This window comes from Balaenoptera ricei, chromosome 5, assembly GCF_028023285.1.
Source record: "Balaenoptera ricei isolate mBalRic1 chromosome 5, mBalRic1.hap2, whole genome shotgun sequence".
NCBI lineage: Eukaryota > Metazoa > Chordata > Mammalia > Artiodactyla > Balaenopteridae > Balaenoptera > Balaenoptera ricei.
Window position 1 is genome coordinate 23,109,324 of NC_082643.1, and position 24,988 is coordinate 23,134,311.

The 24,988-nt window shown below is 35.7% G+C and overlaps 1 protein-coding gene across 4 annotated transcripts in view; it reads left to right on the plus strand.

Moving 5' to 3' along the window:
• The window catches only part of BANK1 (B cell scaffold protein with ankyrin repeats 1), a 321,258-nt gene that overhangs the window by 126,530 nt on the left and 169,740 nt on the right, over positions 1–24,988 (plus strand). For all 4 annotated transcript variants that reach the window (XM_059923918.1, XM_059923919.1, XM_059923920.1 and 1 more), the window contains exon 7: positions 14,104–14,300. In XM_059923918.1, the coding sequence (XP_059779901.1) occupies positions 14,104–14,300 (197 nt within the window). The remainder of the gene's footprint in view (positions 1–14,103; positions 14,301–24,988) is intronic.

Consider the following 24,988-nt stretch of genomic DNA (forward strand, 5'->3'; position numbering starts at 1 on the left):
TAGGGGGCCATAGTGGTCTCAGGGAGACATGATGGTGGCTGTCACCTGGTGTTGGCAGTGGAGGTGTTGACACTTGCTCTTACTTGGTAGATATTTGAAAGTGACGATGGTGAGACTTGCTGACATACTGTCAAAAGCCCAGGAAGGAGGTCCTACGTGGTATTCACAGCCATGGCCTGGATGAGATCATTCAATAGAATGTATAGTTCAGAGCAAAGGTCTGAGTCCTGGGCAATGCAATATTTAGAGATCTGGAAGAAAAGTGTCCATAAAAGGAGACTGACAACAGGAATGCCGGCTGAAGTTGGAGTATGGTGTCTTAAGAGACAAGTGAAGAAAATGCTTCTGAGGGAAGAAAGTGATCAACCATGTCACATCCTACTTCAGAGAGTAAGAGTGGAAAATGCCACAAAATAATTTGTGATTTACAAAACTATTCATTAATACCAAAAATGCCCCCCAGTGGATGCAGGTGTTCCCCAAATCTTTGTACCAAGAATACCATGTAGATATTTTGGTTTCTCCTTAAGGTCTGTATCAGTGGATAGTGTCTCTAAAACAAATACTGGGAAGATGAAGAAGAATAGTTCTGATTAACTGCTCCCCAAGACCCCCCAGATTCTGTAAAATATCTAAAAGTAATTGAATATTCAGACCGATTGAGAGAATGCAAGATGTTAACAAGTGAAAAAAAAGCACTATCCAGAAGAAACAGAGGAGAGGATTATGTCAAGTTTCTATTAACTGCCATTTGGACTCATTTTCTTTGTAGTGAACCTAAATTTCATTTGGTATATACCTTCCTTCATTTTAAGCATCTCCAAAGTTGAAGACTGAGTTTAGGTATATAGATATTGGGATAAGGAATGAATAGAAGCCTACAGGACAGATTATGAACAGGACAGTATAATATACAAGGACCAGGATAGCAGATGAGGAAAAAAAATGTAACAAATTAGGCTGAGAATCCAAAGTGTGTGATAACAGTAGGGTTAACAGCACACAATAAAGAACAAGCTTTCAAGCTCAAGCACTTTGCTTCATTGTCTCAGTTACTTTCACATCATTCCTATCTACCTGAGAACCAGTTTCTGACTTGAGTCATCCTGGAAGCCAGAAAGATGAGCTTTCTCACAGAAAGTTGAGAATTGCACTTTTACAGAAGAAATTCTTGGCAATAATGGCAATCTGGGAAATAAGCATGACCTCTACCCATGATATTTGACTGACTATAAGAAATTGTATCCTCCATGATCATTATCAACAGAATCCAAATGGAGATTACTTCTGTAAGAATATAATGTGTGATATTTGGTTGAAATATTGTTTCTAACAATGCTTTATTTCTCACAGTGCTGTAAGATTGTGTTTCTCTAAGAAATAATTAAGGGAAATATCTTTTAGCATTAAACTTTCTCTTCTATTTGAGTCTTTTCTGTTTACTACCCATGAGAAGATATTTTTAAAAATGTAAACCATGACAAAAGAGGGACACCCTTAGAGAAACTGAATAGAATGGAGAGAAAGTCTACTCCAGACATACTTTGCATCCTTTGCAGTTTTATTTCACTGTCTATTAGGTTAATCTCAATTTTATTGGCTATCTACTCTTGCTTATTTATGCAAACCAAGCCCCATTCTTTTTTGTATTGATACTTTTGCTCTCAAACTTTAGTGGGCATCAGAATCACTTGGAAGGTTTGTTAAAACTCGGATTGCTGGGCCCCATTTAGAATTTCTGATACCACAGATCTGGGGTGGGCCAAAGAATTTTACATTTTTCACAAATTCGTAGATGATGCAGATGCTATCGGTCTGTGAATCACCAGGAAACCATTGATTGAACACAGAAGTAACGGGTGGTACAATTTCTTTTCTGTTCTTTCCTTTCCTTTCCTTTTCTTTTCTTTTCCTTTCTTTTCTTTTCTTTGATAAGTTAAGTACCTGAATAAAATTGACATGAATAAAATTAAAGTCAAGATAGCAGATTTTTTTTATTCGATCACTCCATGTCCCAGGACTAAAAATCATGGATACAGAATGAAGTAGTCTTAGAGTGATTGTTTATCTCAAAAATGCTTTTTTTTGAGAATCATTATTAAAAATAAAAATAAACCCTCATGAATTCTTAGAAGTTTAACACACTTGGCTTCAAACTAGGTATCTTCTAGATACTGAGGGAAGATAGAGGAATGTGAGATAAATAAATAAAACCCATACACTCAGCAGGCACCCAAGAAGAGGGAAGAGAAAATAAAATCACAAAGATAAGTGTCACTAATGTAGTGTGTTCTGTACTAATAAGAACCAACACTTGCGTTTTGTGTACTCTGTGTCAAGAATAATTCTAAGCACCTTACTTACTTTATCTCATTTAATTCCTCTCAACAAACCCATGGTAGGTGATATTTTAAACTCTGATCTACAGATGAGGCATTGAGAGTTTATATCATTTGCTCAAATGGTGGCAGGCCTGGGACTTGGATCCAGTCAGCCCAGCTGAGATTATTAACCACTCCTCGGCCACTGCAGCCCTATACACCATAAGGAGCTATAGCTCCAGGGGTCACAGGAGCCCAGAGAAAGAGGGACAGTTGGAGGAAGCTTCCCAGGAAGATGATCTTACATTTAGAGGAAAGGTTATGAATTATTTCTGCTAAGTTATTTAAAATTACTACTTTAATGAATAATTTATAAAGGAAAGTTTGAAATTATCCCAGATACTCTTTATGTTATTTTTTGCAGTCCCAGAAACATGGTGATTTTTGTTTCACAGTGCGTGATTTCCTTCAAATCACCACTTTTGCTTCTATGGGCAAATACTATCCTTCAGGAAGGAGCCCTGTCTCTTTTGTTCATGGATCTATTCCTAGCGCCTAGAAGAGTTTCTAGCACTCAATAAATATTTACCACATTAACTTGATAATGGCAACAAAGTTAACCATAGACTAAAATTACTGAAACCCTGGTAAGCATTAGGTATTAGACTAGTATTATTTGAGCTCCAAAAATAAAAGAGCTCTTCTTTGTAGGAATATAAGGCAGCTATATATAATGTCTCTTTCTTTTCTTTTCTTTTTCTTTCCTTTCTTTTCTTTCTACCTCTTATCTATGACATCTGCCATTAACAGAATGAAACATTGGCATATGAGCCTTCTGAATGTGCTGCACTGAACTGTGTGCAGTGAGTGAGACACAGATGCTCATCTCCTCTGGGTTGACACAAAAAAAATGTAGGTTTTTCAAGGTCAAAAGTAATAAGTTTAAATCTATAAGTTTATCATAGGGTTAGGGAAAAAAACATAAATAGTGTCCATTAGTAACTGATAACAGGAAATAGTCTCTGTAATATTCACTCATTTTTTAAAGAAAAATGCAAGCAAGGGTTAGCTTCAATTACACACACACACACACACACACGCACAGCAACTTGCTTTTTTTTATTGTAAATTGAATAAATTGATCCTTAAGGAACTCCCTCTTACTTTTGCAGCTGTTGTGCAATGATAATTTTCAAACCTAGAGTGTCTATCCTCTGAAACTCTTGACAGGTCCAGAACCTCCCCCCGCCCCCATACTACCCAATCACTAACCTACCTGCAAGCCATCTCCCTGTGCTTCCTAAAGGGACTCCTTTGCTCTCTGGATTATACCATTACCAAATAGTTACAGAATATCTTTTTAGTGTCACTGCAGGTGTAAAGATTCACTGCATGACTCTGAGAAGAATAGGAACTCAAAAATATAGAAGAACTTGGTTTTTTATGTCTTGTTATGGTTTACCAAAACCACCACAGTCATTTTCCTCACTGAATTAGTCAAGATTCTCCAGAGAAATGGAATGAAGAGAATGGACTGAGAGAGAAAGACAGAGAGGGGTTTACTTTAAGGAACTGGCTCACGGGATTGTGAGGCTGGCAATTCTGAAATCTGCAGGGCGGGCCGACAAGCTGACAGGTCCAGCAGAAGTTGATGTTACAGCCTTGAGTCCAAAGGCAGTCTGGAAACTGAATTCCTTCCTCTTTGGTGAACCTCAGTCTTTTCTCCTAGGGCCTTCAACTGATTGGGTGAGGCTTGCCCACATTATGGAGGGTAATTGGGTTGGTCAAATTCTACTTACTTAAATATTAATCACATCTAAAAAAAATGTTTTCACAGTAACATCCAGGCTGGTGTTTGACCAAACAACTGGGCACCATAACCAAGACAGTTGACACATAAAATTAACCATCACACTCCCCATCATCCTATCGTTCAGATGTCAGCAGCTCTAAACAACTGTAATCCACCCACACACATTTTGGGATCCCCAACAATCAGTTTGAAAAATGCTGGTCAATAGATTTGCAAAGCAAATGTAACCCAGTGGATAGAAAAATCTCTCAAAACAGCCTATGCTGGTTTACAGACTTGAGGATGTGTTGATGGTGTGGTAACAGCTGCAATTTGGGTCATGTACATAACGTAAACTCTTGGTCAAGGAACAGTAGATATTGCTTACAGTGTTAAGATATGTTGAATTGTAGCGCTATTACCACTTTCCTGTTTCATGAGAGTGCCTTTCCTGTTTCCTGAGAGTGAGGTTACCACGTTTTGCTTAGTGTAGTAAACTAAATAATTGCCTCCTAAAGATATATATTCACATCCTAGTTCCTAGATCTATGAATTTGTTACCTTATATGGCAAAAGGAACTCGGCAGCCCTATTTCAGAATACTTCCTCTTCCACAAAACAAGTGTTCTGTGGTGATTATTAATGTTTAGTGATACTGGAGCTAAGTTCATAACTAATATGCTCTACTCGAAGACACATATGTCTAATCTGATTTAGCGCTATATAATCGTATTGCCAGCAGCTACCCCATCAATACCCCCACCTGTACTTCTCCATGACAAGGATCTGTCCCCTTCTCTAATGAATACTCTTTCTCTTCTCCCTTATAACTTTGTAGCCATAAACCTGAATGGTATCTTAAATCAACTCTTTCCTTCAGAGCATATAAAGTCAATCCTCTAGTCCCGTTAACTTTTCTTTGGAAATGTCTGGCATCTCTGTCCTTGTCCATTTTTACTGCCACCACTCTAATTCAGGCCATCAGTTATTTCTCCTTCCTCCTGAAAAAGCTTTCTAGGAGGTTTCCCTAACATGCTTCACCTTTCTTTCCAACCATCCTACACTTAGGTGCTTCCCAAATCATTCTCAGATTCCATTTATATTCCGTCCCTATATTACATATGCTGGTGTTCCCAAAGCTCTCTATCCAGCCCCTTTATTGCCCAAAAAATTTTCCCAGATTTTTTCCTGCCTTAGTTCACTTTTATTATCAAAGTTATTTAATATTTTTTAAAGAATAAATCAGGTTCTCAAGACTCCAAGAAGTCCTCAAAAAATGCCAAATACTCCTTACTAATGAAATCACGCATCTTTGCCAGATCAGTTGATTTACTGCTTGGTAGTATTACATTCCTTGGCTTTCCATGTGAAACCCATACAAGGACAGTGGGTAGCTTTCTACCTGTAAGGCCTGGCCTGGTGGTAGTCAGCCATCTGATCCCAACCCAGCCCAAGTTGTTTCCACACTCTTGCTGTTCCAGTTTTCCTGGATCTTTCTAGGCTCTTTCCTGGCTTCTTTCTAGGTTCTTGGTCCCTTTGCTGTTAAGAATCAGAAGAGACAAAATTGGTAATTTTCAAAAGGTATTTTTTAAATGAACACAGAGGAACACAGTACAATCACGCATGGATATACATAAGGTTTCTAGAGATTTCTTATTTTAACCAGAGGTTAGCCACAGATTGGGCTGGTTAAACGTGGATCAGCTCCACTCTTTTTATTGCCTCATCACTGTCTGGGTTCAGTAGTGGAAAGTGGACTATAAACAACCCTATTCAAATGCTGTGAGATTTAATTTTAATTAATACCAATTCCAAGAACTGCTAATTAGAAATGCACTTGCCTCTTTGCTTCCTCACATTACCTCCAGACATGGACTCCAAGCTTCCCACTCTTATATTTTTTGTAATATGAGAGATAACAAATTGCACCAAAGGCCTTTAATGGACCATTATTTCCCATGTGCATTTAATTTACAGTATCAAGATTTTAGAAATATGATAATCTTGGTAGTATTTTTGGTTGCTTGAAATTCTAAATAGGATTAAATGTCTACTCTTTCAACAGACGGGAAGAGTGACACCTCACATGTTGCATATGTGCTTCTCCTGTCACAGAGCAATCAGATTCATAAACACAGCAATGCTCTGTCTTACAGAGCCACAGAAATACTAACACTTCATCAGACTCCAAATCCTGTGATGAAAGGAATGAAAATCATTACCCTTCTTCAACCTTCACAAATATCATCCTTACTCGTTTAGTTGGTATCTGATTAGCATCAGGGAAAATTACCCTAAAACCATCTGTGGCATGGCCTCTAGCTCAGAAGAATGTCCTAAATCCTACAATTCTGACCCCAACCTTATAATTTTATAAATGAAGAAACTGAGGTGCAGGGAAATGAAGAACTTTCATAAGCACCATGTAGTTGAGCTGGGATTAGAATGCAGATCTCCTGACTTTTTATCTTCTCTTTTTTTGTGTTCATCATTGTTTTGTCCTATAGTGGCCACCTGGTCATCACACATTGAGTGAATAAAGATTTACTATTCCAGATAGTGATTTAAGAGAACAATGGATTACATGGTCATGCACTTCCAGTTTGCATACTCATCTTACTTTAAAATTTTTAAAGCTAACCCAGGACATATTCCCATTTTATTATTCTGGTGAGCCAGGTTAACCTTTTGGAAACTTGGTTTGATAACTTCAATCTAATTATTGGCCATCGTTTATAGGGATTATGTGGAACTGTTGGAAATGGCTCAGCCTAAACAAACATTTCTTTACTAGGTTCTAGCTCATCTATTTATTTTTATTTGCAAAAACTAATGAAACTGGATTTTCATTGAAAAATTCCCCTGCTAGACACTTAATTCTGTTCCCCTGAAATTACCATTTGACAGACATTGGCTGAAACAACTGAAAACTGAAAATTTATTTTGTCCGGAAAAAAAGTCGAAAGCAAATTGGTCACACCTTAGTGTGAGTTATGACTTCTTTATTCACACCTTGATAATAGAAACAGATATTAAAAATCTTCATTAATTAAATGAAAATTGCTGTGAAATGAAGCAGATGTTATACTGCAGATTAAACACATTCTAAAAAGTTGTTTTTTAAATATCTTCTTAAGCAATCTATTATTTTAATCTAATAGGTAAGATTAACAAACTTTGCAAAACAAATGCTGTGGGTTTAAGAAAATAACTAAATGGTCTTTAGGTCTCATAGGACTTCTGCTTCTGATTAAGATGTACAACATCATAAGAGTCTGTTGTTCTTATTGTATTAGTAAGAACAAGCAGGATGATCTTCAAAATCACAGTTTCTTTTTTAAATACAGCAGAAAATGAACGACAAAAGAAATCTAAATGAACTAAATTACAGAAAGGGACAAGTCCTTCACAAAAGAGAAGAAACTCATGACTTCCTTCATCCCTTACAAAGCAGGAGGGTAAGAACTCACTATAGATGAGGAGTAAAGAGAACCCACCTGAACATTTAGCAAACATTTAATGGCTATACTTAGGCTACTGTGATGGATGAAAATCCCAAAGAGTCCCTGCTACAGAGTGGGTCTGCATCATCCACTAACTCTCTTTTGTAGGCTGTCATAAGTGCACAGAGCTAGTATACCAATAGCTGGACGAGGGCAGTAAGGTTGAGAGATATCCTTAAAATCCCTGAGGACCACTAGTGGCTGCTAAAGAGTGAGAGTGGGACAGCGTTGCTGAGACAAATCCCATCAAAGCTTTTGCCATATGGAAAGCAGCAGCAGACAGATTCTAAATACAGAGAGGCATAAAAGTGGAAAAAACACCTCCAAGCTTTTGGGATAATAAGGAGTCTGCTACTGGGATAGTAAGGAGTCTGCCTTAACTGAGTGTATCCAGAGGACCCCCAAAATCTGAGCAAGATACTCTTTTTTTTAATTTTATTTTATTTTTATTTTTAACATCTTTATTGGAGTATAATTGCTTTACAATGATGTGTTAGTTTCTGCTTTATAACAAAGTGAATCAGCTATACATATACATATAATTCCATATTTCCTACCTCTTGCATCTCCCTCCCACCCTCCCTATCCCACCCCTCTAGGTGGTCACAAAGCACCGAGCTGATCTCCCTGTGCTATGTGGCTGCTTCCCACTAGCTATCTATTTTACATTTGGTAGTGTATATATGTCCATGCCACTCTCTCACTTTGTCACAGCTTACCCTTCCCCCTCCCTGTGTCCTCAAGTCCATTCTCTAGTAGGTCTGTGTCTTTATTCCCATCTTGAGCAAGATTTTCTGATGTGAAAAATTCTGGAGGCAGAACTGGAGAGAAAAAAAGAACCATCCTGTGACCCAAAGGCTGGCAGCCAGTCTGTAGAGCAACAGAGATTTCTTGAGTCTCACCAAAGCTCAGATCCCAAGCTGTGCTAAAGAAAGTTATGATTCTGCCCTCAAAATATTTGAAGCCAGTGGTTAACTAAATCGAAGTAAAGCCTCAGAAAATGACCAAGTTCTGCTCACTTACAGATTAACTTGAATCAGCTTCCAAGTCTAGTTGTCTGACTGAAGAAAGGGTATGCCTTATTCTGGGGGTAAATATTATTTATTTCAGTCCTTTAGTACAATGTTCAGCATGCAATATAAAATTACAAGGAACACAAAGAAGGAATGAAAGATGACCTGTGGTCAAGAAAAGAGACAGTCATTAGAGGCAAACACAGAAATGCTCCAGATGTTGAAATAATTCAGATAGGAACATTAAAATAACTATGATAAATATGTTACAGAATCTATTGTACAAGTTGCACAACATGCATAAAGAGATGGAAATTTCATCAGAGCATTGGAAATTATAATAAAAAACAAAAGGAAATTCTAGAAATATAAAATATCAGAAAATTTTTAGATATTTGATGGGCCTAATTGTAGAAAAAACAGAAGACAAAAGAATCAGTTTACTTGAAAGAGGAAAAATCCAGAGTCTAAGTAAAGCCTTAAAAAAAGAATAAGCTCAGCTCATGTACGTATTTATTTGGCTCAGTTTTGACTCAAGGTCTATGAGATAATACTACATGATCAAACACGTATAATTGAATTCTCAGAGTAAAGATGAGAGAGAATGAGGCAGAAAAATATTTGAAGAAATAATGGCTGAGAATGATCCAAAATTGAGGAATGACATTAACCCACAGATTTAATAAGCTCTGCAACCCCCTAGTAGAATATATACAAAAATATTATACCTACACATACCATAGTTAAAGGTATGTGTAGGTATAATATTTTTGTATATATTCTACTAGGGGGTGAAAATCAAAGATAAAGAGAAAATTTTAAAAGTGCCTGTGGTAGGGGTGGGGAAGAGGATGCGTGTGTGGAGGAAAGCACATGCCATACAGAAAGCAATTATAAGAATTACGTCTGATTTCTCATTAGAAATAGAGGGCAGAGGACAATGGAATACAAGAGTATATACTGTATGCTTCCATTTGTATGAAATACAAGATGAAATAAAATTTATCTGTGTTGATAGAAATTACACAGTAGTTGCCTCTGAAGTGGAGAATTGACTTGAATGGAGCAGGAGGGAACTTGTGGTGGTGATAGAAGTTTCTTTAGCTTGGTTTGGGTGATGGTTACATGGGTGTATACAACTGTCAAAATGCATGGAACCCATTTTCAGTGTATTTTTAAATATAAATTACACTTCTATATTTTTTTCAGAAGCCAATTGAAACATCAATATCTTTTAGCAAAAACATGAGTGATCATGTGATCTAGAATGAAATTAAGCACTGAAGAATAGCAAGGGACAGCATGTAATACTCCCCTGGGTCACAGACACATTGTTTGATCAGCACTCCTTCTCTGACACTGAGTCAATGCCCATAAGAGAGTATAGCCTCCCCCAGCAAGCTTTTATTTTTTAAGATAAAGAACTTCCTCATCTTATGCTGTTACAAACATGCTTGTTCCCCGCACAGAGCAATCCATTCATATCTCAAATTCTCATAATAATCCAATCAAGGCTAAAATATAAAAAGTATGATTTTATAAAAAGCAGGATACTGTAAAACCCAAACTATTTCTTAGCATAATCATACCTCTATTGATATGAATACCTTTATTCATGTATAAATATCATACGTATAGTAATATAATAATATATGCACATACTGAGTGTATTTAATTTGATGTTCTGGAAAAAATAGTGCTAGAGATCATGATCTAATTAGTATTAAAATAATTAATACAGCTCCTATGAATCATTTAATTTTTTGAAATGTTAACTCTGTCACATACTAATTTAAAAAATACCTTAAATTAGAAATTTTCTAGTTATTGGTCACGTATATTAGCAAGCTGAGCATCTCCTACATAATGAAGATAAGCAGGCAAAATAACCTCATCCAATAAAATGAAAGGTACTGCTGTAGTGATGACATTGGGGCAGGTTTGAAATGGATTCATCGTTTTGTAAAGGACCAACTATTCCAGGGTCAGTCTCTCAGGATGGTAACTACTTTGGAATAATGAAAAGAATGAGTGATCATAAGGTTGGGGCAAAGGTGAGTTAGGACAAGGATGCTTTAAACTATTTGATGCAGAAGAAGGAGAAGGAAACTAACAATTTATTGAATACCTGTTATGTTTCAGACACCTTTCTGGGCACTTTTTATATGTTGTCATTTAATTATCTCACTAGCCCTACAAATTTGGATGAGAAAGCTGGGCTCACATACTGAGTGGCTTGCTGAAACTTCACGTAGTGAATATATGGCAAAGCCAACTAACTTTAAGCCCATGCTTTTGTAACTGTCATATTCTGTATTGCCCAAAGGATATAAAGATATGGTAATTTAGAGGAAATTTCACCTCAACAGAAGTAATAATGTCTAATGATCAGTGTTGTCAAAGCAAGAAACTGGCTGCTTTAGGAAGTAAAAAACACTCTATCATTAGAGCTATGCAAGCAGTAACTAGAAGATCATCTTTCATAGACTCTAGGAATGCAATTCTGTTACTGGGTAGGAAACTGGAAAATTGTCCTCCAAAGCTCTTTCATGTCTCTAACTTCACAAAGCATTCTAGAAGATTAATGGCTTTTCAGCTACAACTAAAAATGAAATAAAGAAATGGAAAATAAAGGAGCCAGACTTCAAACCTGTACTCCCTTTTAGTATCAGCAGCATAATCTTAAATCAGCAGAACTTCTTGATTTTGTGTGCCAGAAAGCATGGTTCAAAACTGTTAAGAAATGAGCCCTGGAAAACCATGTCCACTTGGTCCTTTTTATTCTTCCTGGTGTCCAAAAATAGACTTTTAATGAAGTTTATTGTAGTTGTTTCTAATATTATATTACCTTAAACTTGAGGAATTTACTGACAGGGGAAGTCGGTGAGGTTAAAAGGTGAATGTATTCCTGTAATGATTAAACATTTATTTAATGAAAATATATTTTAAGCTGCATTAACAGTGATTTAAAAATACAACAGAATAACAATGTGCAAGAACAATGCATAAAGCATTTATTGGCAGGTGATGATGTGTTTTGTATATTGCATGGTATGACAAAGAGAAAGATGACCAAGGGCATGTAAAAATCTGACATTATCATGCAAATATTTTTCTTTATTAACTTTGGTTTGGTTTAATTATAGCAGAAGTTATTTTATAATTCATTTAAATGAAAATAAATAGAAAATTATATCTTAATTCCTTGTGGAGAAAATACATTATTTTTATTTTGAAAATTGGTACCTACCTTGAACAGTTTCAGCTTTTATACGCTCATCTTCATAAAATATTTGATAATTTTTTAGTCACTGCACACCATATAAGAAGGGACAAGTGCATTTATCATTGAAATACTATCCTAGATTTACCTACAGCCATTTTAGTTCTAACACATTTTGAAGGATAAAATATTTCCTTACTGTAAGTACTGAACATGTCCTGAAGGTTTTTGTTTTGTTTTGTTATGTTTCCTGTTAAAACATACAAACTAACAAACTAGATAATTTATTCAGCCCTGAAACACCCAAGTGAATTGAAAACTCCAGGTTTAAATCCCCTCTCTTTTCCTTTTTTTTTTTTTTCCTTGGTCTACAAAACAGCAAAGAAGCAAATGAGGCCAGATTCACAGTTTTCCCAAACATTGCTTTAGAATTTTGCTGGAAGACAGTTGACTTTTGCTTTGATGCCTTTGTTTCTGTTGCTATAAGTCTTCACATCGCTTGCTTCTAATAATGCCATAGCTATTAAAGTAAGCTGGTGTGTAATTTCTATAACACAATTTTTCTAGCTAGATGTGAAAGTGTAGAATAATAACAAACCATCACTCATCAGCATGTGTGTGTGTTTGTGTGTGTGTGTGTGTGTGTGTGTGTGTTTTGGCATTGTGATAGCAGTATACATTCATCATTTTATAGTTATGCATAATTAATATGTGTCCTCTAACTAATAGCTAACATGTAATTAGGAAATTCAAATTCCAGAACATTGATATGAAACCTGTAAAATCCTGATGGAAATTTCCATATTGAAGATTTCTATAAAAGTGCCTATTTGCTGTTGCGGTTACTTTTTTTTTTTTTTTTTTTTTTCACACACACACACACTGTATTTTATTTTTACAAGAGATAAATAGACTGACACCAAGCATTGTGCATGGATGACCACAACAAAAGCAACAATGATTGCAATTACCAAACATGAAACACACTCATACTATGTCATAATATTGAAATTCAGTCCAGTAATCCTCCACTGTAACAGCTCCTTTACTTTGCAGTGAAAATTGATTTGTATATTCTTTGCCTCTAAGTCCTTGTGGGATTTTTTTTTTTAATTCAGACAGAAAGTCACAAAAATTATACTCATCCTCATCAGTTCACTCAGTCCCATGTAATTAATTTCTTTTTCATCTTGATCTTTTGTTAGCACTTTTATGAGTTCATCAGTTTTTCATTAGAGTTCTGAAAATGCTTATTCATTCAGTTCAGCAGTACAGTCAGTTACCAGAAACCTGTACTTGTCAGAGTCTTTTCCATGAATTTCTTGAAGATGAAACCCTTTTATAGGAACATATTTGCAAAATCATCAGAGTACACCCAGAACTGTCTGTAAATGACAAAAGACTTAAAAATGACCACGGTTAAAGATTTGATGAAAGTTCATAATAATGCAGTTGACAAGAAAATTAGTTATTTCTGAGATATACATTTTAAAGTAATAACTAGGATTATTACTTATAACATTATACCAGAACATATAAGATTTTTAGAAATTTCATGTAAGGTCTGAAACATTTATATTAACATATTTCCATACATATTTCCATACAAATACAAATATAAGATTTTTAGAAATTTCATGTAATGTCTGAAACATTTATATTAACATATTTCCATACAAATAACCCAATGAAAGTTTAGTATTAGTTGTTTTGTTTGTTTTTTTATACTGCAGGTTCATGCTGAATTGGGCGATTACTTTTTGAAAGAAAAATTTCACATAGAAATCTAACATAACGCCCCCACCCCCAGGAATTTCATGTTCATTTCAACTTCAAAAAGAAGCAAACTAGGCATGGCAGTAGAAAACACAAAAAGTATTATAGATGAATTTATTTGTTATTTAGTGTTTGGTTAATGTTGCAGTACATTGAAAAAGGAGTTATTACAATGTAATGTTTTTGTTTTGTTTTACATTTAGGAGGTCCATATGCCTTTCTAAATTAAACTTACCCAACAAATAAGGGGGAGGCACTAATGCTAGTGAGAATATTAGTTTATATTTGTTTTAAGATGAGAAATAGAAAGAGGGAGAGTCTACATTGCTAAAACTACTGACAGTTTCTTATTTGCAAAATCACACTAAAAGTCTGCTCTGCTTTGTGGGAATTACTCTTAGGAGTAGATTGTGTTTGACTTTTTCTTATGTGGTTCGAGATATGATAAAAAATTATCCTATTCTTATGCTTATAGATTCTTATTTCAAAGAACTTCCAACTCTTCTCCACTGTGCAGCAAAATTTGGCTTAAAGAACTTGGCTATTCATTTGCTTCAATGTTCAGGAGCAACTTGGGCATCTAAGATAAAAAATTTGGAGGGTTCAGATCCAGCACATATTGCTGAAAGGCATGGTCACAAAGAACTCAAGAAAATCTTGGAAGACTTTTCAGTAAGTTTTTTTCCATTTTATCTCTAAAACTCTTTTTATAAAATTAATATGTTTGTATGTGTGTGTGGGTACATGCACATTGCTCTTGAAAATGACGCTACTGTACAGCTAGTTTTTAGCGTCTCTGGGTCCGAAGTCATTCATTGTCTTAAGCATTTTGCAAGATTATTCACCTTGTTTTCATATGCCATAAACCAGCTCTGACTCCACACTCCCACCCCTAAATAGCCCCTTTGAAACTTATCTGGTCTTTCTGGCTTCTAAATAGCTTGTTCAGTATTGGAAAGGACATGGTAGGAAGGAAATGAAAACCTATTACTTTTCATCTTTTGTTCAAAAGTCTAGGTAAGGCACTGTTAGGCACGTAAAATGAGATAAATATTTATTAGGTTAAAGGAATATATTTTGATAATTATTCAAAAAGTCTACCCAACAAAAAGCTAATTCATGTTGCTTAACTTTGTTTCTGATATGTGATTGATTCCCTTTCTCTCTCTGTTAAGTCCCAGTTCTTTATTGTGTGGGTTGAAACTCCAAATTTCAGAACACCCTTTGAAGGATATTAGTTCTGTAAGAATGCAACCAAGGGATGATTGAAGGAGGGGATACTACCTTAGTACATAAAACACACTTTGTGTTTCCATAATCGACCTTAGAAAAGCAATTATTTTCTGTTTGTAACAAAGGTATGCACCTTTTGCTCGAGAAAGTGAATCATACTTCTGATGGCTCTTAGGAACATATAATAGGCAATTATTGTGTTGGTGAATATGTCAGAATTGGTCTTTGGATTCTCAGAAGATAATTTTATTGCCATTGAACAGTTACTATAGAACATTGAAATGCTTCTGGTCATTTTAGCATATATTCCGATTATTAGGTTAAGTAAATGTAATATTGGACTTCTAAAAACCATCGGTATTTCTGATTTCCAGAGAGTCAAATGACAACCAATCTAACTTTTTTCTCCACTTTTAAGAAATAGCAAATAGTTATCAGAAGAGCATGGGTATCATCCACCATCTGGAATTACTTGTATTTGAAATACAAGTATTTATTTTATTTAAAATAAATATAGAAATTAAGTTTTGTAATAAAATTAGTAAACTACTTTTTTATATTCTATGTCCTTCAAATGAGGAATAAGCATACTTTTTATTCATGGAAAGGTTGTAGATAGTGATTGTCGTATTGATGAATGCATTTATTTTAGTTATTACCCACTGTACATAGTCATTGACCAGTGCAACATGGCATCTATCTCAGGTAAGTCAGTGAATCAATTCAGCCTTGTAAATTGGCCCACAATAGTCCTATTATTCCTACATCCTGGGTACTCAATTCTCTACAACTTTATTCTCCAATTTTTTTAAAAAGATTTATTGATTGATTGATTGCTATGTTGGGTCTTCATTTCTGTGCGAGGGCTTTTTCTAGTTGCGGCAAGCGGGGACCACGCTTCATCGCGGTGCGCGGGCCTCTCACCATCGTGGCCTCTCTTGTTGCGGAGCACAGGCTCCAGACGCGCAGGCTCAGTAGTTGTGGCTCACGGGCCTAGTTGCTCCGTGGCATGTGGGATCTTCCCAGACCAGGGCTCGAACCCGTGTCCCCTGCATTAGCAGGCAGATTCTCAACCACTGCGCCACCAGGGAAGCCCTATTCTCGAATTTTTAACCACTGGTGGACTTAAGTTAAAATTTCCCCTAGAAGTCTTCAACATCCAGGGTTACTTTCCAAGATGATCCCTGATTTTCAAAGAGTGACGCTTCCACTTATGGTTCTCCAATGAGGACTCAGCTTTTAACAGGTGCAGCCCCATGCAAAACTGCACATACTTCATAAATAACATAGTACTAAATAATAATGACAGTAGATACGAAAGCAACTATGAGAGTAGGATTTGATGGATGTGAGAAATGATTTTTTTTCTCTTATCCTCTGGGTAGTTATACCTTTACTCCTGCAATATAGCATTGATACAAGTAGATTGGTATCACTGTCTTTAGGTGACTATTTATTCTTTCATAGTGGTTCCATTCTAATTTTGCGGAGTTATATACTTGATAATTATTCTATGAAATTTGTTAAATTATTTCATGTATTCTGTCTCTTTGTGAGCTGTTACATTTTGCCAGCATGTCTATAGTAGACATTGACATTATAGGTAGGACAGATCAATTATTTTGCAGATGTTCTGCTGTCACTAAGGAAGTGACTATGGAAGTGTGTCAGATAAACACATGTTGAGATTTTATACTATGAATTATAGTAGCTATGTCTTTTTTAAATTATATCTAAACTTAATAGAGAAAATATGTGCGATCTATTTGCATTGCTAAAATACTTTATTGTGTCTTTCATAACATTTACATAGCTTTAATGTTATAACCACATTCTGATAAATCTCAGATTTGTCACATATGCATTCAAATTTTCCATGAACTATTTTTCAGAATTGTTGAAAGGAATAGATATTCTTTCAGTTTGCAGTTTATAATCCACCAATTGACCATACTTCTGTACTGAAGAAATATATATTTTTAAATTCAAACATACCCCCCAACTGATTTACTGATTTCTTCAATTCTTCCCAATCCTCCATCAGTGAAACATTGTTCATTTTAGAATCTCACAGGGAGTTACAACACAGTGAGTTTGGTCATTGCTGAGTAAAATGGGTAGGTAGAAGGAAAAAGTCACTCATGACTTTTACAAATAAAGGTAAAAAGAGAATCATTAGCAAGCATTCATAAACGAACAAGTGCCATCCATATCTCAGTGTTAGCTAGATGAATAAGGAGGAAGAGGGAGGAGCCTCAAATCACATTCTTGACATTTCTTCATGGCGTTTTTTACTTTGAAAGGTTAATAATTTATGTACAATCTATGAATAGAGACTTTTCATTATGAATGAGTAGCTTTCATGTTTTGATAGTTATCTAATTAACAACTACACTTGTTTCATGTTTTCAGTACTGTTATAGATAATAATACCATATATTTCTATAACCATAAAATATTTCAAATAAACTACTCAATTTTCAGTTTCTGACAATGCCTTCCAGAAGAATTAATATGAAAGGCGTATAGACAAAGAGCCACAGGATTGGTGTTTAAATCCACAATTGAGTGTGAACCACAGTTTGCTTCATAGAATTCTTGAGGAAATCTCAGACTATTTCAAATAACAAGTAGCAATACTGACAACTAATTCAGTCCTCTAAAAACTTACCTTTTAAGTCAGAAATACCTGAGAATTTGAAACTAAACTGGAACTTGGCCACAGACTACAAGATACTTTGTGATTTAAGATAAAGTGTACAGCAAAAATTAGAATGTGTTTTAAGCAAAATAATATGTGATATTTCTTTGTGTTATCTTGAGTATGTCACCCCATTTATCTCCATCAGTTTTAAACACTTCAGAGAATGATTAGATCATGTGTAAGTAGACAGGGAAATACATCCTCCTCTGTGGGCCGGCTATGGAATTGGAGAACCTACAGATGTTTACTAGGAACAATATCCATTTAGTATCTTTTCTCTTCCACCACAGTGTTCACTCGTATAGTCTGGTGTATATATTAATAAGATCTTAATCATACATAATCTTCATGAAAATTTCAGAATAGAAAGTCACTTTCTCTAGCTGACTTTTCAGGAGGACTCCTAACTGGGAATGTTTCTGTTGTTCACGTCTGTGATGGGATTCTTGTGACAGCCTGCTCTCACTGACTTAGCCTGACATTGCTGTTTGTCCCTGTGGACGGTGGGCTAGTGTGGGCTAGTGTGTGTGTGTGTGTGTGTGTGTGTGTGCACGTGCGCACCAGAGAGAGAGAGAGAGCGAGCATGAGATTGATTCTGTCGCCCTCTAGTGTCTGCCTAATAGACAGTGACCCTGATCTTTTTCCGAGGGTCAAGGGTTTGGAATGACAGTACAGAAGAGGTAGATGTTAAAGCACCTGGAGTATCCCTAATATAGAGCAAAGACTGACTGATTGGTGTAGGAACCCATTACTTGGAAGTTAGGCTTCATGCTTAGGCCAGTGAACATTCACCTTTCTTGGCCCATTATTTCTCTCAGTCTTGGCTTTGCTCATTTGGTACTTTATATACTGTTTTGTTCTCTAGTGCAGCGGTGCCCAACCTTTTTGGCCCCAGGGACTGGTTTCGAAGACAGTTTTTCCATGGACGGGGTGCGGGGGAGGGAGGGGGGACGGCGGAAGGTTCAGGCAGTGATGTGAGCGGCAGACTGGCTCTCCTCCTGCTGTGCGGCCCGGCTCCTAACACGCCTGGTCCGGTACCGGTCCACAGCCCGGGGGTTGGGGAGCCCTGCTCTAGTGGATTATTCCATTTAATTTAGTAAATATTAGTATATGCTAATTCCCTCTATATGGCAGCATACCCTGCTTTGCTTATGTAGTTTTTCTTTCTCGTAAGTCTAGACGCTAATGATGAGTAATGGGCTCCCTTCCCCTCCCACCATCAGGTGCCCAAGAGGTGCTCAGCATGTATTTACTCATTGATGGGACAGAAGGCAAGTGTCAAATGTAAGGACTTGTTTGATCTCACTTACCCAGTAATATCCTTAACTGGATCCCATGTTTTAAAAAAATATTGCTCATATTCTTTCTATATTCAGGATATTTTTTAAGTTTAGGTTTAGTATATTTGTAGACAAATAACACAACTGCTATCTTCAGCATTTATTTTTAATAGGCCAGCCTACAGTGAATTTTAGAATTCTGGCCTTTGTTCAATACTGATGTTCTGTTAGAACTGAAGAAACTGGAACAAGTCACATAACTGCACTTGAGTGCATGCATTACAAATTCATGTCTCAGTTATGCTTTTGGAGCTACTTAGCAGTCTCTTTCTAAAATCCCATTAAATGCACCATAGCGGTGAATGACAGAATTTTATTCTTCCCCAAGTCCTCAAACTCAGCTTTGATGCCCTAACTCTGCAGCTCTAAACATCCTGTTAAAACTCCCTCAACTCCTTCCTCTTCTTTGTCAAATTTTTATTTTTCCTCTAGTCATGGGGTCTTGGGATTCAGCCAGGTTGGATTTGAATCCTAACTTCATCAAATACCATATTTGCATCCTTGGGCAACCTCTTTGTTTTCTCTCAGCTTCAGTTTCTTTATTTGCAAATAGGAAAAATAATTCCTTACAGGATGTTTTTAGGACTTGATGACATAAATATGAAAACATTAAAAGTATAGTAGATCCATAATAAATGATATTGCATTCACCTTATTTTCTTTTGATTTATTGTTATTCATATCAACTTGAGACCTCACCATCAATCATATCCTCTCTTTCTCCTGCATCATTAATCTCTCCCATTATACTGACTCTTTCCTGAACAAGCATGTTCAAACACACACACATGCACACACAGTCGCTCCCAACAACCCTGCCTTCTCTTTGATCTCTTTTTCAGTACCACAACTAACTGAAAGAATGACTTTTCATTTCACTCATTTCTTTCCTCCTAACAATCCAAGCTTTGCATTCAGCCCACTACTGAAGCTGCTCTGTCAAAGGCCATTAATAAGCTACCTAGAGGGGTGGGATAGGGAGGGTGGGAGGGAGGGAGATGCAAGAGGGAAGAGATATGGGAACATATGTATATGTATAACTGATTCACTTTGTTATAAAGCAGAAACTAACACACCATTGTAAAGCAATTATACTCCAATAAAGATGTTTGAAAAAAAAAAAATAATAAGCTACCATAGATCAGACCCATTGGATTCCTCTCAGATGTTCTTTGGCTCAAGCTTTGGCAGTGGATTCCCTGACCCTGTCCTCTTCCTAAATCTCCACTCACCCTTTGTGACTTCCTTCTCTTACCCCATCAGTTAAGGTTCTTTCTACATAGTCTTCTCTGGTGATTGATAGCTAAATCATTGTCTTTAACCTGGACCTTCCTCCTGAATTAAAGTTCCAGTTTTAGTTGCAAGCTGAATGTGTCCACATGGATATGTTACAGGCCTCTAGAGCTCAACAGACCCAAATGATCTTTTTCTTTTCTCCCGGCTAATGGCATAATTATCTGCAATATTTTCTTGGCCAAAATTTGAAAGTCATTTTCAACTCCTGATTAGGTAGCCACAAATGCATATACTATTTCCCATTTTTCAGATGAGGAAACAGATTTACAGAGATAAAGTACCTTGCCCAAAGTCACCCTGCTAAAAATATGTCTGACTTAACCCCAAATCCATTCTCATAGCCTCCCTCTCCCTCATACAAGCCTGATCCACACCATCCATTCAGTTACCGTATCTTAACAGTTGTACGTACACATCATCTATCACATCTGCTCCCTCTTTTTCCTTCTCTCTGTGGCTCGCTTGGTTTGTACCTTCATTATCTCTCTTCTGGTCGGCTGCGCTAAAAAGCCCCCTAGGAGGTCTTTCCTTCCCAGTCTTTTTGGCCTCAGACCATCCCGTATCAGGCTGCATACTGAGGACCCACCACAGCATAGCCCAGCTTACTATTTTAGCCTCATCCTTAATTGCACATCTCAGCTGCCAAAGTCCATTTGTCCTCCCTTCATTTCATTATTTCAGGCTATTCCCTTTACCTAGAAATCTCTTCCTACTAAATAAAATATCCTGATCTCTTAACCATGCCCAAATCTCAGCTCAAACTCTACCTATTCCAGGAAACTTTCATAGAAAGAGGTTGTAGGTGTGTACTTCCACTGTCTAACTTTAATCTGCATCACAAATTTTAGCCTGATCTAGGAACATTATGTGCTAGAGTCTGAGAGCATGTGCTCTGGAGCCGCCTATCTGAGTCTAAGTACTGACTCTGCTCCTTTCCAGCCATGTGCCCTGAGTAAATCACTTAATCTCTCCTTGCTTCAGTTTCCTCATCTCTAAAATGGAGATGAACACCTTTTTTGGTACCCTTGTTACGATAAATAAATATAAATACGTGTAAAATATGTACAAGAATACCTGACAAGTAATAAGCACTCTAAAAGTTATATGTAATTATGTACTCGTCTCCTGTTATTCTGTTTCTGGGGACCCATTCTTTTGTGGGACTTTTTATAGTTTAAAGTATTAATAAGTGCTGGTGAACGGTTATTTTTATTTACTTGATTGTTTTTCATGTCTGTCTCTCCAATAGATTATGAATTCCGTGAGGGCAAGGACAGTTTTATCTCTTTTACCACAGTTTCCCTAATATCTAACACAATTTTTGGCCAACACTATGGGTTCACTACATAAGTGTTGAATGAATTAATTAATCAATCAGTGTTGATTACATTAACTTTCCAGTTCCTGGAGGCAAGTGTCATGCTCTGTTTATTCCATATTCCCCACAACATCTAATATAGTGTCTTCCAGGTTGTAGATAATAAATATTTATTGAATAATAACAATAGTAAAGGCTCTTACCCTAAGGAGAATTTTTTAAAGTGTTATTTGGATAAATTTATCCAAGATGAGAAATAAATATTATTTTCTTGTAGTTCTTTAAGACAAGTGACTATGGGGGGAAAAAATTTGGATAGAAAAAAAATAAACCAAAAAAAAAAAAAATTCTTGTAGCTTCCAGGAACTTACCATTAGTGAAAGAGACATTTAAAGCTGTTCATTATCACAGTACAAGTGGTTTTGATCTTGGCAAATATTCCAGTGTTTTAGTGTCAATACCCACACTTAATCTTCTTGAGTCTCTCTTCAAATCCTACACAAACAACTTCTGTCCTTTAAGAACTAGATTCAGGCCAATGCAATACATTAAAACATTATCCACCACATTTATCATCTTTTGTCTAAACATCTAGAGGTATTTTGTGATTTTATTTCTATATTGTTCTTACTAAAATTTATTTTCTTAGGAATAGAATATCTAGATATTCCAGTTTTCTAATTTGTAAAATATCAGTCCTAGCAACAGTAGGCATTTACATGGCAAGGACCACTTGATAAGTTATGTGATTGTTATTTTATTGCAAATGACAAGAGAGGGAAAGAGATCAAATGCTTCTCTTGTGAATATGAGAGAAGTAAGCAGTTTCATTTTATATTTGTTATTGTCAGTTCAATGAAGTAGGTAGTTAATGAACAATTACTAAGCATGAGGATACTATTCATTGCATTTGTTGACTAGTAGCATAATTATTGTGAATGACTTTAATGAATGCTTTTTGAATAATGGAATTATAAATACCATTGGTCTGGGGGAAGTCTTAAAGAACATTCACATGAGAATACACAACTATGAAAATACACAAGATCAGAATGGAGGTCGTTTTGACTTTTCTTGATTGTGAACATTTGCCATGAAATTACGAATTGGCTGTTCATATTAAGTGTACTGATTTAAGATGCATGAGATTAGTGACCTCGTTCCTATAACATAACCTGAAATGTGTCTTAAAGTTCATTCAGTGCAAGCTCATTCTTTTTGTTCCATATAGATCTGACTCAAGAAAGGAAGGGAAAGAGAAAACAAGCTAACCTTTATTGAGTACTTCTGTGTCAAGCATTATGCTTGGTGCTTCTGCATTAGATCAGTATACTAATCTGTGTGAATTAGACATTTTTACTTACATTTTACAGATCAGGAAATTAAACTAAGACTGTTGATTGGGGATGTCTAGTTATCTGGCAGAGCTGTATTTCTCATCTAAGCCCAACTAAGTTCCATTTAATGATTTTTTAAACTACTGCTTATCTCTTTCTTCCTTAAAATCAAATACTACCAATGTATTATCTTTTATTTTTCATCTTTAGTACTTATATTCTGGTAATACACAAGTAGACTGATAACTCTGTTGAACTTTATATGAAAAAAAAAAAAATGATGGTAAGCATTGGAGCCTAGGAACCAAAGAGGAGAGAAAACTGTCCCTACGGGAAAGGGATTAAATTAAATTGGGAAATTATTTAAATTGTGGTTTTAAACATTTTTGTTTAACTATTTCGATTTTTAAAAGTGACTTTTTTTAAACAAATATTAAGACTTTTTCCCTCAAAGCAATTATGTAAGAAGTAAGTTGATGTTTATCCTGTGTTATAGCGTATTGTATTTAAGTGAAAACAATGTCTAATGGAGCAGCGCGTAGGCATTTCTGTTTGGAGTTAGAAGATTTGTCTGGAAAGGAGCAATTATGGGATTTGTAGGGAAACATACAAATTCAACTCCTGATTATAATTGCATTTTCATTTAACAGGAAAAGGATATTTCTTTGTAAAAGGAAAAATTGTGCAATAAGCTCACTCCCTAAATCATGAATGCTTAAGGCTGAAGCCCCTTGGTGGCAGGGTGCTCAATGAGCAAAGTACCTCAGGCAAAAAAAAGTCTCACTGGTGCTAAAATTGCTCATGACAAATAAAGTGATAGCTAGTGTCCCAGAACATGATGAAATAGATGAACATAAAAATGTCCAAAACATCTTCATAAATATTAAAAGACCCTGAAATGGCAGGATGGTAATTGGAACAGTTGAAATCACATGGAATTTTTCCTAAGAAGATAAATCATGAACAGAATTTTAAATAGGGAGCATTTAATGGAGAAACATGAAGGATGCATCTGGGTGAAAGGAATGGAATGTACAATTTTGGGGAGAAGGCAGAGCACATGTAACCTCTGAGTTCTTGGATCAGAAAACAGTCATTTTATGTGATTTTTTTCATGGAATACATATTCTCCTTTGCCTTGTGTACAATAATGACCTAGGTAGGACCATAGATCTATTTTTTTTAAAAAACTTTAACATTTAATATGGGATTTTAATAAAATATATATAAGGAATCCTGTTTTTAGAGCCTAAAAGAGCTTATACACACATTCATGGTAGGTATTTAAAAATCCAGACAATAGATTTTCTGTTTTTTGGGTTTTGTCTCTTTTTTTTTACTAAAAATAAAAGTGAAAAATGCAATGAAATAAATCAAGATATTTTTCATTCCTTTAGTCTACTCTTTTTGTGGAAAGATTTTCTTTTCTAAATGTTTGTCATTATTCATCACTTCAAGGGAGAGAAAAAAATAACACAGAATAGGAAGAAAAAAAAAGATTGCCATTTAGTGGTACCTTTGATTTGATCAGAATATCATAAAATAAAGCACCTTGTGATACATACAGACACACACTCCAACTGAGAGAGAGAGAGAGAGAGAGAAACAGCAGTTGCCATTTAAAAGAATTTTTAAGAGAATTCCCTGGTGGTCCAGTGGTTAGGACTCAGTACTTTCACTGCCAGGGCCTGGGTTCAATCCCTGGTCTGGTCGGGGAACTAAGATCCCACAAGCCACAAGGTGTGGCCAAAAAAAAGGAATTATCATTATCGTCCAAATTATTATTGGTAATAATAAAAGTAAAATTTTTGAAAATAGATTTGTTGAATTTTATAACTTGTATCTAGTAGCAATCAAGGTAACTGAACATCTGCTAAAGATCTATTTTGTTTCTCCTACCATATGTTATATGTATATTTCTAAGAATTTAATGTGGTACTTATTCTTTATTCAGTTCTTATTCTTTCTTTATATATTAAACTTCAGTATATGAACAAGTTGTTGATATTTTAAGAACAAAATATGTGACTATACATCCATTTTAATTTCTGAGAAATGACAGATTTTGTTTTCCTTTCTTAAAATGATTAGGTTATGAATGCCACATAAATCAACATCCACATTTTTAAGCT